General features: G+C 41.1%; 1 protein-coding gene across 3 annotated transcripts in view; it reads left to right on the forward strand.

The window, feature by feature from the left end:
- Positions 1-12,348, forward strand: part of IQGAP2 (IQ motif containing GTPase activating protein 2) — a 298,032-nt gene that overhangs the window by 172,812 nt on the left and 112,872 nt on the right. For 2 of the 3 annotated variants that reach the window (XM_045496003.1, XM_045496013.1), the window contains 5 exons: positions 3,357-3,424; positions 3,836-3,949; positions 4,650-4,828; positions 6,920-7,007; positions 11,039-11,202. In XM_045496003.1, coding sequence (XP_045351959.1) covers positions 3,357-3,424; positions 3,836-3,949; positions 4,650-4,828; positions 6,920-7,007; positions 11,039-11,202 — 613 coding nt within the window. The remainder of the gene's footprint in view (positions 1-3,356; positions 3,425-3,835; positions 3,950-4,649; positions 4,829-6,919; positions 7,008-11,038; positions 11,203-12,348) is intronic. The other variant, XM_045496004.1, reaches the window with a different exon arrangement.

Below are 12,348 nucleotides of genomic sequence, written 5' to 3' on the forward strand. Positions count from 1 at the left end.
TAATGGAATATTACTCCATGATCAAAAAGAAAATCTTGCCATTTGCAACAACATGGATGGAACTGGAGGGTATTATAATAAGTGAAACAAGTCTGTCAGAGAAAGACAAATATCATATGATTTCACTCATATGGAATTTAAGACACAAAACACACGAAAATAGAGGCAGGAAAGGAAAAATAAGATAAAAACAGAGGGAGACAAACCATAAGAGACTCTTAAATATAGACAACAAACTGAGGGTTGCTAGAGGGGTTTAGGGTGTGGGGATGGGCTAAGTGGGTGATGGGCATTAAGGAGGGCACTTGTTGGGATGAGTGCTTGTGTAAGTGACGAATCCCTAAATTCTATTCCTGAAATCATGATTACACCGTATGTTAACTAACTTGGATTTAAATTAAAAAAAAAAAAAAAAAAACACCATGAAAGAAGTCAGATTCTTTCACGGAGGGAATGGTGTTTTGTTAACCTTTACTCACAAAGAATGAGTATCATCTCTTTTTTAGAACACAATTCGACAATATGTTTTGAAAGCTTTGATTGTGTGTCTTTCAAGGTGGCAGTTTTGTTTTTAGGGATTTATTGTAACAAATAAGATACATACACAAATATGTATCTGTATATAGGTAGGTTTCCTGTAGCATTATTTGGGGTTTTAAGTTTTTAAATGTTTTTTTAATTAATTTACACTTATTTATTTTTGAGAGACAGAATTAGAGTATGAGCGGAAGAGGGGCAGAGAGGAGACACAGAATCCGAGGCAGGCTCCAGGCTCTGAGCAAGCATTCAGCACAGAGCCTGAAGTGGAGCTCAAACCCACGAACTGTCAGATCATGACCTGAGCCGAAGTCAGACACTTAAATGACTGAGCCACCCAGGCGCCCCAAGTTTTTTAATGTTTTTGTTTTTTTGTTTAAATTTTTTTAACGTTTATTTTATTACTGAGAAACAGAGACAGAGCATGAGCAGGGTAGGGGCAGAGAGAGGAGGAGACACAGAATCCGAAGCAGGCTCCAGGCTCTGAGCTGTCAGCACAGAGCCCGACACGGGGCTCGAACTTACTGACCGCGAGATCATGACCTGAGCTGAAGTCAGACGCTTAAACGACTGAGCCACCCAGGCACCCCAAGTTTTTTAATGTTTTTATTTTATTTTTGAGAGAGAGAATGTGAGCCAGGGAGGAGCAGAGAGAGAGGGAGATACAGAATCTGAAGCAGGTTCCAGGGTCTGAGCTGTCAGCAAAGAGCCCGATGCGGGCCTCAAACCCACGAACCGCGAGATCATCACCTGAGCCAAAGTCAGACGCTTAACCGACTGAGCCACGCAGGCACCCCTCCTGCAACATTATTTGTAATGGTGAATAATTAGCATCTAAATGGTCAGCAGTTGGACAGGTAAAATACAGTATATTCATATAATGAATACTATGTGAGTTTATGGGTAGATATTTCCAGAAATAGCATTAAAAGTGTTTATGTCAAAATATTTAGTGTTTAACTTTGGATGATGCTTTTCTGTATAATTTTTTTTAACATGAATCACTAATTTTTAATGTGGACTGTGTGTTATTTTTTCACAAGATCGTTTTGTACAGAAATGACCAAAGAGGATACCTGGGTGGCTCAATCAGTTGAGCATCCAACTTTGGCTTAGGTCATGACCTCATGGTTCGTGAGTTCAGCCACACATCGGACTTGCTGCTGTCAGTGCGGAGCCCGCTTTGGATCCTCTGCCCACCTGTCTCTGCCACTCCCTCACTTGTGCATGCGTACGTGTGCTCTTTCACAAAAATAAACATTAAAAAGAAAGAAAAAAAAAGAAAGGACCAAAGAAGATTGAAATGCATACTCCTTAAATTGAGTATTCATTCATTTTAAGAGTTTGTGTTGGGGCGCCTGGGTGGCGCAGTCGGTTAAGCGTCCGACTTCAGCCAGGTCACGATCTCACGGTCCGTGAGTTCGAGCCCCGCGTCAGGCTCTGGGCTGATGGCTCAGAGCCTGGAGCCTGTTTCTGATTCTGTGTCTCCCTCTCTCTCTGCCCCTCCCCCGTTCATGCTCTGTCTCTCTCTGTCCCAAAAATAAATAAAAACGTTGAAAAAAAAATTTAAAAAAAAAAAAAAAAAAAAAGAGTTTGTGTTAATACCATCTAAAAAGGCTTAATCTTGAACTTCTTTAGTGAAGTTTTATGTATTTTATAATCTCAGGTATATCTCACATCAGCATCTGACATGATAATCTTGAAATATTTCAAGCCAATGAAATCATTTTCAATTCATTTTCTCTTATGTTATTGTGTAAGTTCTAACTTCTAGTTAAAAATCTCATAAATTACAAACCTATCATAACTGATAATAAAGTGAATACAGATTTTTTTTTTTTTTTAGTTGACTGATAGGATTCATCTTTGGGGCTGAGGAGGTTAGAATCAATATGGAACAGAACCTGTGACTCAGTGATTAAGTGGAAAAAGCCACATAACCATATATTTTCATGTTTGGCAAAATTTAGATGCTAGCCCTCAGCAACTTTTGTCAAATTATGGGTAGGTTAGTGGGTGCCATCCTTACTTAAGGGGTTTGAAATACACACATACATATGCACACAGAAAGTTTATTCTCCATCTTCCACTTAGTAGCATGCCCATATCGTGGTTTATCATTAACATCTCCCCAGCTGCTCATAGTCTTGCTACTGTATTTGTTTCAGTGAATGTAAAACAAATATTTCCTCAAATGTTAGTTAAAGGAATATTGAAAAGGAAATTAAAATTTGAGCTGTACTTTCAAAAACTAAGAATCCTACAAGGAATATCCAAGGAAATGTTTGGGTTTATTACCTACGATTTTGTATCAGTCATGTTTCTTATTCTCCCTACAAATGGATGCTAGAGAGTTAGTTGATCCTACAGAAATGCCATGGGACTTTGGGACTTAGACTACGGTTATAGTCCCCGTCGACCAAGGACTATGTTACCTCAGTTGCTCCATCTATAAAATGAATGAATTAGATGAGATCATCTCTTAGGTCTTTCTCAACTAAAGAAGCCCTTAAGATTGAAGTAATTTTGGGGGTGCCTGGGTGGCTCAGTTGATTAAGCATCCAACTTCAGCTCAGGTCATGATCTCCTGGTTCATGAGTTCGAGCCTCGCATCGGTCTCTGTGCTGACAGCTGGGACCCTGGAGCCTGCTTCGGATTCTCTGTCTCCCTCTCTCTCTCTCTGCCCCTCCCTGCTCATGCTGTTTCTCTTTCTCTCTCAAAAATAAACATTAAAAAAATTTTTTTTAAAGATTGAAGTAATTTATAATTCTAAGATTTATATGATGAAGTTTCTCATAATTTTATGTTCTGTCTTCCAGTTTATACCTGTTCAAACTAGGGATAGCCCCCCAAATCCAGGATTTGTTGGGCAAAGTCGACTTCACAGGTACTCTTCTTTACGATTTTTACGTGGTTGTTTACTAAGAAAATGAATCTATCCTTTTTTTTCCTTTTGACATCATCGAATCCCATTTTCTTCTATAGTGATCAGAGGAGAAAACGTTATTATCTTATTTGTCTTTGACCAGTTTTCCTTTTCCCCACATTTGTGAAACGAGAAACTGAGGTTGACTCCTTCCTAAGGTTCTTGTTCGGAAATGTCCCGCCTTCTTGATAAAGACATTTTTTTCCTTTCTTTTTGTTTTTAAATAATGGCTTGGTGTTTTTGATTTTCTTTATTTAGAAAAATAAGCCTTGCATTTTGGGGAGAGAGACCTGGGGGATGAAGACATTTCTTGACATGAATATACTCATTCCTACCTCCATCTTGATATTGTTTGTTGTTGGTTTTTTCCAGAGGAGGAAATTAGTAATATGAGAAAGGAGCTGGACAAATATGGAATACAAATGCCATCTTTCAGCAAAATAGGTGGTATTCTGGCTAATGAACTGTCAGTGGATGAAGCTGCTTGTGAGTCTCCTGAAATCAGAACTTGCTGTTGACATGGGATTCACCTATACTTTATTCGTTGATTTTGGTTACAAGAAATAGAATGTTTAGAAAATACTTTCAGGCCCCTTTTGAAGTTTTTATTGTATGTATTGTAGATGGTTAAGTTGAGCACATGAAAATAGAAGCATGGGATTGATTTAGTCTTTAAACATCTGCTTATGCAGTTTGAATTAAAACGTTTTAGAAATATCTTTATTCTCCAAAATATTTCTTGGTTTTCTATGTCCTGTCCTGGCCCTTTGCTTTCTTCGGTAGAGTACATTGCTACAGTTGTCTTTTAGCGTTGCAAGTTAAATTACAGATACCATTTGGGAACAACCTGGTACTTTAAAAGCGTCCATGTGACCCTTCAAACCCCTAGTGATTGACATAGTGTTTGGTTCATTTGAGGCTTTCAGTGCAGGTTGAGTAAATTAATACAGATTACGCGGTAGATGCTTAGGAGACAGGACCCAAGATAGATGGGCAGGTGGAGAGGTCGTCGGAGGGGCTCTCTGGGAAGTGCCTAGGGTCTCTTCTTTTGCCCTTGTTACTGGAAGCCAGGGAAGAAAGTAAAAGAAAAGTAAAGTAAAAGAAAGCAAACTGCTTACATTATGTGGTGTCATTACAGCTGTCCATGTTGTCTTTCCTGATAAAAATCTTTTTTTTCTCTTTTCAGTGCATGCTGCAGTTATAGCCATTAATGAAGCTATTGAAAAAGGAATAGCAGAGCAAACCATCATAACGCTAAGAAACCCAAATGCAGTTTTAACCTTAATAGATGACAACCTTGCACAGGAGTATCAGAAGGAACTCTGGGAAGCCAAAAAGAGAAAAGAGGAAAGTGCAAGACTGAAGGTATTTAATTAGATTCCTAGTACTATGGCTATGAGCATAAAAAAGCCTTATTGTTAAAAGTGATATTTTTAAATCAACTGGCTGTGGTCTCTGTAGCCATAGGCTGTTGGTTTGGGTGAAATGTAAGGGTAAGAGAGACTATGCACTATGTAAAAAAAAAAAAAGAAATGAGGTTTCCTTTTATGATGATTCTTCCAAGTTGCAAGGATTAAAGGTCATGTCGTAAATCTTTACTACTTTCCTGGGAAGTGTAGATACAGTAGCTAAGCATCTTCCCTCATGAGGCATCACCACCTGCAGACCTTGTATTAGCCAGGATACCTTTAGATTCATTAGTAGAGAGTAATGATTCATTGTGGTGAAGTTGAGAGATGCTGTTTTTGAATTCACTCTCCTCGTTTTCTCCCATTAGTTCACCCTCATATCTTGCCTTGCATCCCCTGCAAGGCAGCCTGATCCTGACTTGACCCAACGTGTCTTACGTGACTGTGGACTTTGTATACACATAGAGCTTCCATTTCCTGGCCACCTCTCCTCTCCTCAAGGTGTTGCCACAGCAGCTTCAGTTCTGTTCCCAAACTTTTCTCACCTGGTGGCTTCTGGCGCTATCCGGCACACTCGTGCCCTCCCCCCCACCCCCGACCACCTGCCTTGAGGTTGTTGGCTCACGTGGCTCCTTGCTGCTTTGTTGCCATGGTTCTCCTCTGTATCTCTTAGTGTCTCTTCTTCCTCCTGCCTCGGTGTATGGGAATTCTTTAAGGTCTGACATTGAATCCCGTCTGTCTCTGTTCTTCCTAAGCTCATCCACTCACTGAAGTGGTAGGAGCTTGCTACCAGGCCCTCTAATGCTCCTCCAGGTGACTTCATCTCTGTCCCATGGGCCTTGCCCCTCACTACATAGGAAGAGTGAAGAGTGCTTATCTCTACCCTGCCCTTCTCACACATGGGCCCCTTACTGACTTCACTTTGGAAAGACTTCCCCCGTGTTTTAGAACTCCTTCTGTGCCCCCCATATCCATCACTGCATTCTGTTGCCTCTTCTTTCCAGGCTTACATCTGTCTCCCACTTTCTAGTCTTACCATTCTTGTCTCAGCCTTGCCCTCCCCCCTTACCATGCCTCAGGGTTCTTCCAGCACCTTCCTCAAGGGTGGCCCTGCTTCCTACCATTCTCCGAACCAACCGCTCTCGGAGCTACAGGTTGCAAAAGTAATCTTCAAATGTAGATCTGATGTCAGCCCCTGGAAACCTCCCTGCATTCCTTGCTGCCTACTGAGTTAAGTACAAGCCCTTCACTTGGCTTTAAAAAGCCTCCGGAGGGGGCACCTGCGTAGCCCAGTCAGTTAAGCGTCTGATGATCTCACATTTCAGGGATTCAAGCCCTGCACGGAGCTCACTGCTCTTAGCACGGAGCCCGCTTCAGATCCTCCCTCCCTTCCTCCCTCTCTCTCTCTCTCTTTCTCTCTCTCTCTGCTCTTCTCCCTTGCACACTATCTCTCTCTCTCAAAATGAGTAAATAAACATTAAAAAAAAAACTTCCAGGATCCCCAACCAACCTCCCCATCTTTCTGGCTGTGTGCTATAGCCCAACTTGCCAAACTGTCTTGCCTTTTTCACCAAATCGTGTAGTCTACACCCTGTTCCCCTCTCTGCCCTGTTCCTCCAGGATCTCCTCAGTTGTCACCTTGTTCGAGTGTTCTTTCCAACTGAGTGTGTAATTCTACAGAGTCTGTTCTACGTATATTCGTTATTTATGGTGTCGATTTTATTAGATGAATGCAATGAAATTGCCAATATTCCACTGGCTTCAGTCTACACAAAGTGGCAATATCAAGTGGTCCAACCTAATGTTTTCCACAAGAGACAGTTAGACACTTTCAGAGAGTCACTAGGGCTCTTGTTCGTCTTCGTCATCCCTGCCAGGTGTATGTAACCCCAGTGTCTTGCACAGAGCAAGCACTCTTTGGTGCTTATTCTGAATTCAAACGAATCTAAGTAAATCATTTTTCTCACTCTTGGCATTTGGCTTTTGAATATCGAGATTGGAAACCTTGTATTTAACCTCAGGAATCAGTAAAGACTTTGTCTTGTAGAATAACTGTATTTCCGAAGAAGAAAGAGACGCCTATGAAGAGCTGCTGACACAAGCAGAAATCCAAGGCAACATCAATAAAGTCAACAGTAAGTAATGAAGGAAATGAAGGAAACAGAGATACAAAGTTTCCTTGTCAGAATTGCACCAAAACTCCATTTGTGTCCTTGTAAAATTGCCTTATGTGGTGAAAAATCCACTAAATGTCAATGTTGCTCTTAATTATGGTGCATCATCTGGCAGCATCCCATGGAATTTTGGGGGTGATCTTGCCCCCCAGTGCATGCAGAGTATCTTAGAATACCTTGAAGCTAGTTTAGTTCTACCATCTCATTTCAAACCTATCCCTTAGTTGGGCTCATATTGAAGACTGTTTAGTAAAAGATTATAACTTAAGGATTTTCATTTCTTGCCCATGATTATGTGACAGTGTTTGACTGGAATTGTAAAAAATATTGTTGACACCTGTGCTCTTTTTTACTGTCCAGTCATTGGTTTGCACTTGGTAAGAATTATTTTCTTACAGTGTGTACACCTTTATGGCAAGTGAATGAGACTGAATGGGCCAGTGAAATTGCACGGTGGCGGGTTTGAGTCCCATGTCCCCGAACTGTTGGGGAATCTCACAGTGTAATTTCTCTTCATATCCAGTTCAGTTGTATGACAGTAAAGAACAGAAAACTAGGGTAATTAAAATTATCACATGTAAGTTCAAAGAGATTAATCTCTTTACTAATCTTTTTCCCATCTGTAATAAAAATTGGTTTTATGGGGCACCTGGGTGGCTCAGTTGGTTAAGTGTCTGACTTCAGCTCCAGTTAAGATGTCATAGTGTGTGGGTTCAAGCCCTGCATCAGGCTCTGTGCTCACAGCTCAGAGCCTAGAGCCTGCTTCAGATTCTGTTTCCCTCTCTCTCTGCCCCTCCCCTGCTTCCTCCCTCCCTCCCTCTCTCTCTCAAAAATAAATAGAAATTTTTTAAAAATTGGTTTTACTTGAGGCAGTAAGGAATTCTACCTGACATTTATTTCCCCTGTGGCTTTCGAAAAAGCCCATATATACACAAAAAACTAATACATGGAAGACCATTGAGCCCATTTGATAAAGTTTATGAACCATCTGCCCAATTTAAACTTGGGAGTGTCCACTAATTACAACAGTCCTAAGCCTTGTCCCTGATTTAACCTCCTAGGTGACCTTTGAATGCTCTTTATTGTACTTAACAGTTGCAAAGACACCATAGGTTTTCCCTGGAAGTTTGCCCCAAGTGGCTGGTAGAGACATATTCAAAGGGTTCAAACAGTAATCAAGGAGGCCCAGAGAAAATTGATGTAAATATCTAGCACTTAACAACTGAGTGGGTTTGAGAATTTCCCTCACACACAAAATTGCTGACAGCTCCAGGGAAACTTTATTTTTAAGGGATCACCTTAACACCAGGAAATTTATGTTCTTCTTTTATTCTTATTTAATTTTGAACATATTGGTGACGGTACACGAAACAGTTTTAAGTTTCTCTTTCTGCTCTATTTGAAAACTGAGAATTTCATTATGCTTGACAGAAATGAATTACAGGAAGAAATTACATTGCCAGCAAGGCAGCTGAGGTCCGTAAACTTCGGGAGGAAATGATTCCATAGCCTTTTGCCATCCTTTATTTTGAAAACAGGTTTCTTTTTCTTTTTCTTCTTTTTTTTTTTTTTTTTGGTTTCTTTTTTTTTTTAATAGAATACCTTATATAAATGTTTTCATCCTTAATGGCATACTTTCCTGACCACAAATTTCATGCCACAGTGGCTATGCTTTCTTTCCCATTTTCAAATAAAAAGCATGAGATGATTTGCACTGATGCATAACCAGCTCAAATTATGAAGGGCATTGCAATGTTTGCCGGTTTCCAATGCATAGAACATGATGATTCTGAAGTTGTTTTCTCTCTCCCCATCTGAAAATTTATAATCGAATAGAACTAACAACAGTCTTGAAAAACCGACTAGAACATATTTTAGTCAGGGACATGACAATAAGACAACCGTATGCTTTAAAATAAGTATAGCTACTTGATAAGCCTTTTCTCAACCATGTAGGTTATTATCCTAAAATGTTAAGGTGTGTCACGTAAGTGACAGCTTCGATGGTAATGTCATCAGATCTATTGTCAGAGGCATCGGCTTTGTTTGAACTGCCATCATTTAACTTTTTGGTTTGGCATATGCGTTCCATTAGTTACAACACATATTCTGTTAAGATCAAGGCGGGAAATACTGTTAAATGCAGAGTATAAATGAGTGGGTAAGCTCACTTTATTTGTTTACTTTTAGGAGAAATGGTTCCTAAAGAGTGTCATAAGGATATGATTTTCTGCTATTTTACCAGCCAGTGGTGCACATTCACATAATGGAGTTTTCAAAGGGGAAGTAGAATCCTCTCCAAAATAATGAGAGACACAGCTGGGAGGCTTTTGGTGACTTTCACACGACAGCAGATGCCACAGATGTCCACTGACCTTTCTTTCTGGGATTTTTTTTTGTTGGACATAGCCATTCTTAGAATGGAGAAACATGTTGGGGTTCTTAAAGTCCTTTAGAATAAGTGTAAGTTTTGGAGGGGTGTAACAAAGAAAATCACTTTGGCTGTAAGTATTTCCTGCTGTTGAACGATGTGTGTCAGGAGAAAGGTTATGGAGGGTAACTCCTTGTGAATGAGTTGCAGAAGGCAAATTGTCATCTGTTCGAAGGGTTAGAGTAATCTTAGCTTTAATCTAGTCACGCATTAGGGAGACAGACTACCCATGAAAAGCTCTAGAATTCTATGAGTCTGTGTGCTCTCTCTTACTCTGAAACTTAATTTACAGGACAAAATGCTGCTGGTTCTGTCCAGTTTGTTGCTGCCTGGTGGCAGGGTCAGTCACTCATTCTTCCAGTTGGTCAGCAATTCTGTTTCTTTTTTTCTGAAAACTGTGATGAATCTACTGTTTCAGGCACCCTCAGTCTGGTCACTAAATTCAGGTCCTTAGAGGCTGAACATTACAACGGGTAGAGATCTCACAGAGCTTGTGGTAGGGTCAGATAATGTAAACCAAGGCATTTCTGTGATCAGTGTTTTTGGTTTTGTTTTGTTTTTTAAGGTTAGGGGATACTGGCACAGTTATTTAATCGTACCAATTTTGGTTGTAATATTTTATTTTTAAAATTTTTTTAAGTTCATTTGAGAGAGAGAGACAGTGTAGGTGGTGGTGGGGGAGTGGGGGGGGGGGCGGAAAGACAGAGAAAAAGCACCAGTGGGGGAAGGGCAGAGAGAGTCCCAAGCAGGCTCCACACCGTCAGCCCAAAGCCCAACGTGGAGCTCAAACTCACAAAACCGAGAGATCATGACCTGATCCGAAACCGAGAGATACTTAACCAACTCAGCCACCCACGCGCCCCAGGTTGTAATATTAAACACGCACACACACACACACACACACACACACCTGAAATGTTTTTTTCTTAAAGTCATACTTGGCAAAACCCAAGAGTGGAGGGGAGAGTGTTCTGAGAATGAATACCAACACTCTCAGGCAGCACTCTCTGCAGGTGCTGGCCGGGTTGCCCGTGGTGCTGCATCAGAGGGGGGGTACAGCAGCAGGGCGAGGCTGGCTTCTGATGTTCACGTAGCTTCGGTCTCCTTGCAAAGGCAGTACTAATGCACAAGGAGTGTTCAAGAACAAGGCCTGTGGGATCCGTATGGCCCATCTCTAAATACTGTGGGGATCCCCGAGTGGTGACCTCTTGAGGAACTGAAACAACCTGAAGCCCTAATGGAAGTGAGACCAGAGCTGATCCTGAAGGGTAAGATTTCGTAGGGAAGTCATGCTAGACAGGAGTGACCTCAGAGCCCCAGCTCTTTCTTTGCTGAAGTCCTTTTAGGGACCATCTCCATGGACTGGACTGACTTCTAGGTACTGAGCTACCATTTCCACGGCTCTGCCTGGCCTCCGTCTGCAGCTTTTCAGAGTTCATGGAAAGGGACTGCTTAGGTTGTAACCCTTGGAAAGATGGGCTGGCTGGGTCAGCAGAGAAAGCTGTGGAAAAAGCGGGCATTCTGATGGAATGTGACACCCACCCCCCATCCCCCTGCTCAGGGCTGGCTGCAGTGAGCCACATCAATGCTGTCATTCGGGAAGGCGACCCCGAGAACACACTGCTTGCCCTGAAGAGACCGGAGGCCCAGCTGCCTGAAGTTTATCCTTTTGCTGCTGGGATGTATCAGAACGAACTTTTCAACCTCCAGAAACAGAACGCCATGGTAAGTCCGAGGGCACTCCAGTTACAAAGGTGTTAATTCTAAGTTAGAGCCGTGAGGAAGGCAGTTTAGGAAAGGTGAATGGGCATAGAGTCTTTAACTTGTATCAACCCCCATTCCCACTCCCTCCCTGGATCAATTCCATGGCTGAGTTCCTCTTTAAATCCTGCTTTTTATCTCTGTAAAGAATCTGCATAGTTAGGAAATTCAAGCAGGGCTCAACACAAACACACCTTGAAAAGAAGTCATTCTTGTTCTCTGGTTTTTGAAACACGTTGGATAACTTTTCCACGATACTGAAATTTTTTTTAACTATGTCATGTTTTTGAAATAGAATAATTGGCTGTGAATCTGCAGTTCTAGAAATCTGCAACCAAGAACATTAGCACCATGGCTTTAATTTTTTGTAAATTTCATGCTGCTTAATATGCTGATGATATTTAACAGTAATATATACGGTTACAGTATTAAAACCATGTGTACTCATGTAGGATTAACCCAGACAACGGAACAGAATAAAAATTACTGGAAGCAGAGCCAAGAATTAAGTATATGAGAACACTAGTATTTCAAAAAGGTGGGGAAAAGAATGAAATCCTTCCAAGTGTTTAACCATTTGGGAAAGAAAACATGACCTCACTCTACATATCAGAATAAATTTCCAGTATAAAAAGTTAAATGTAAAAAGTAACTTAAAAAATGTAGGTTCGAAGGAAACATAAAAGAACACTGGATCTTAAAAATCCGAAACGGCACTGTTGCACCAGAAAAAAGCGAGGAGGAGAGGCCGAGAGCATGAACAGCTAATTCGCAAAGCAAGGAATAAACAATGACACACAAAAAATGTCCAACCTCAATCGGAAGTAAATGTGAATTAAAATAGTTATTTTGGGAAATCAGATTGGTAGAGTGTTGAGAGATCTAACGTAGCGTAGGCATAAATTTGGCACAGTAGGCGTCTTCACAGCCGGTGGAAGCAGGAATGGTGCACCCTTTCTGGAGAGTGAGCTCAGCAATGTGTATGCAAGTCTATTAGCCATTATCCTGTCAATTACATTGCAAGGAAAAGAGCCTAAAGAATATGAATCAAAAAGTATTCACAGCATGGTGTATAATACTGAGAAGCAAGGAACAAACCATGTGCTTCGC

The sequence above is a fragment of the Leopardus geoffroyi genome, chromosome A1 (assembly GCF_018350155.1).
Source record: "Leopardus geoffroyi isolate Oge1 chromosome A1, O.geoffroyi_Oge1_pat1.0, whole genome shotgun sequence".
NCBI lineage: Eukaryota > Metazoa > Chordata > Mammalia > Carnivora > Felidae > Leopardus > Leopardus geoffroyi.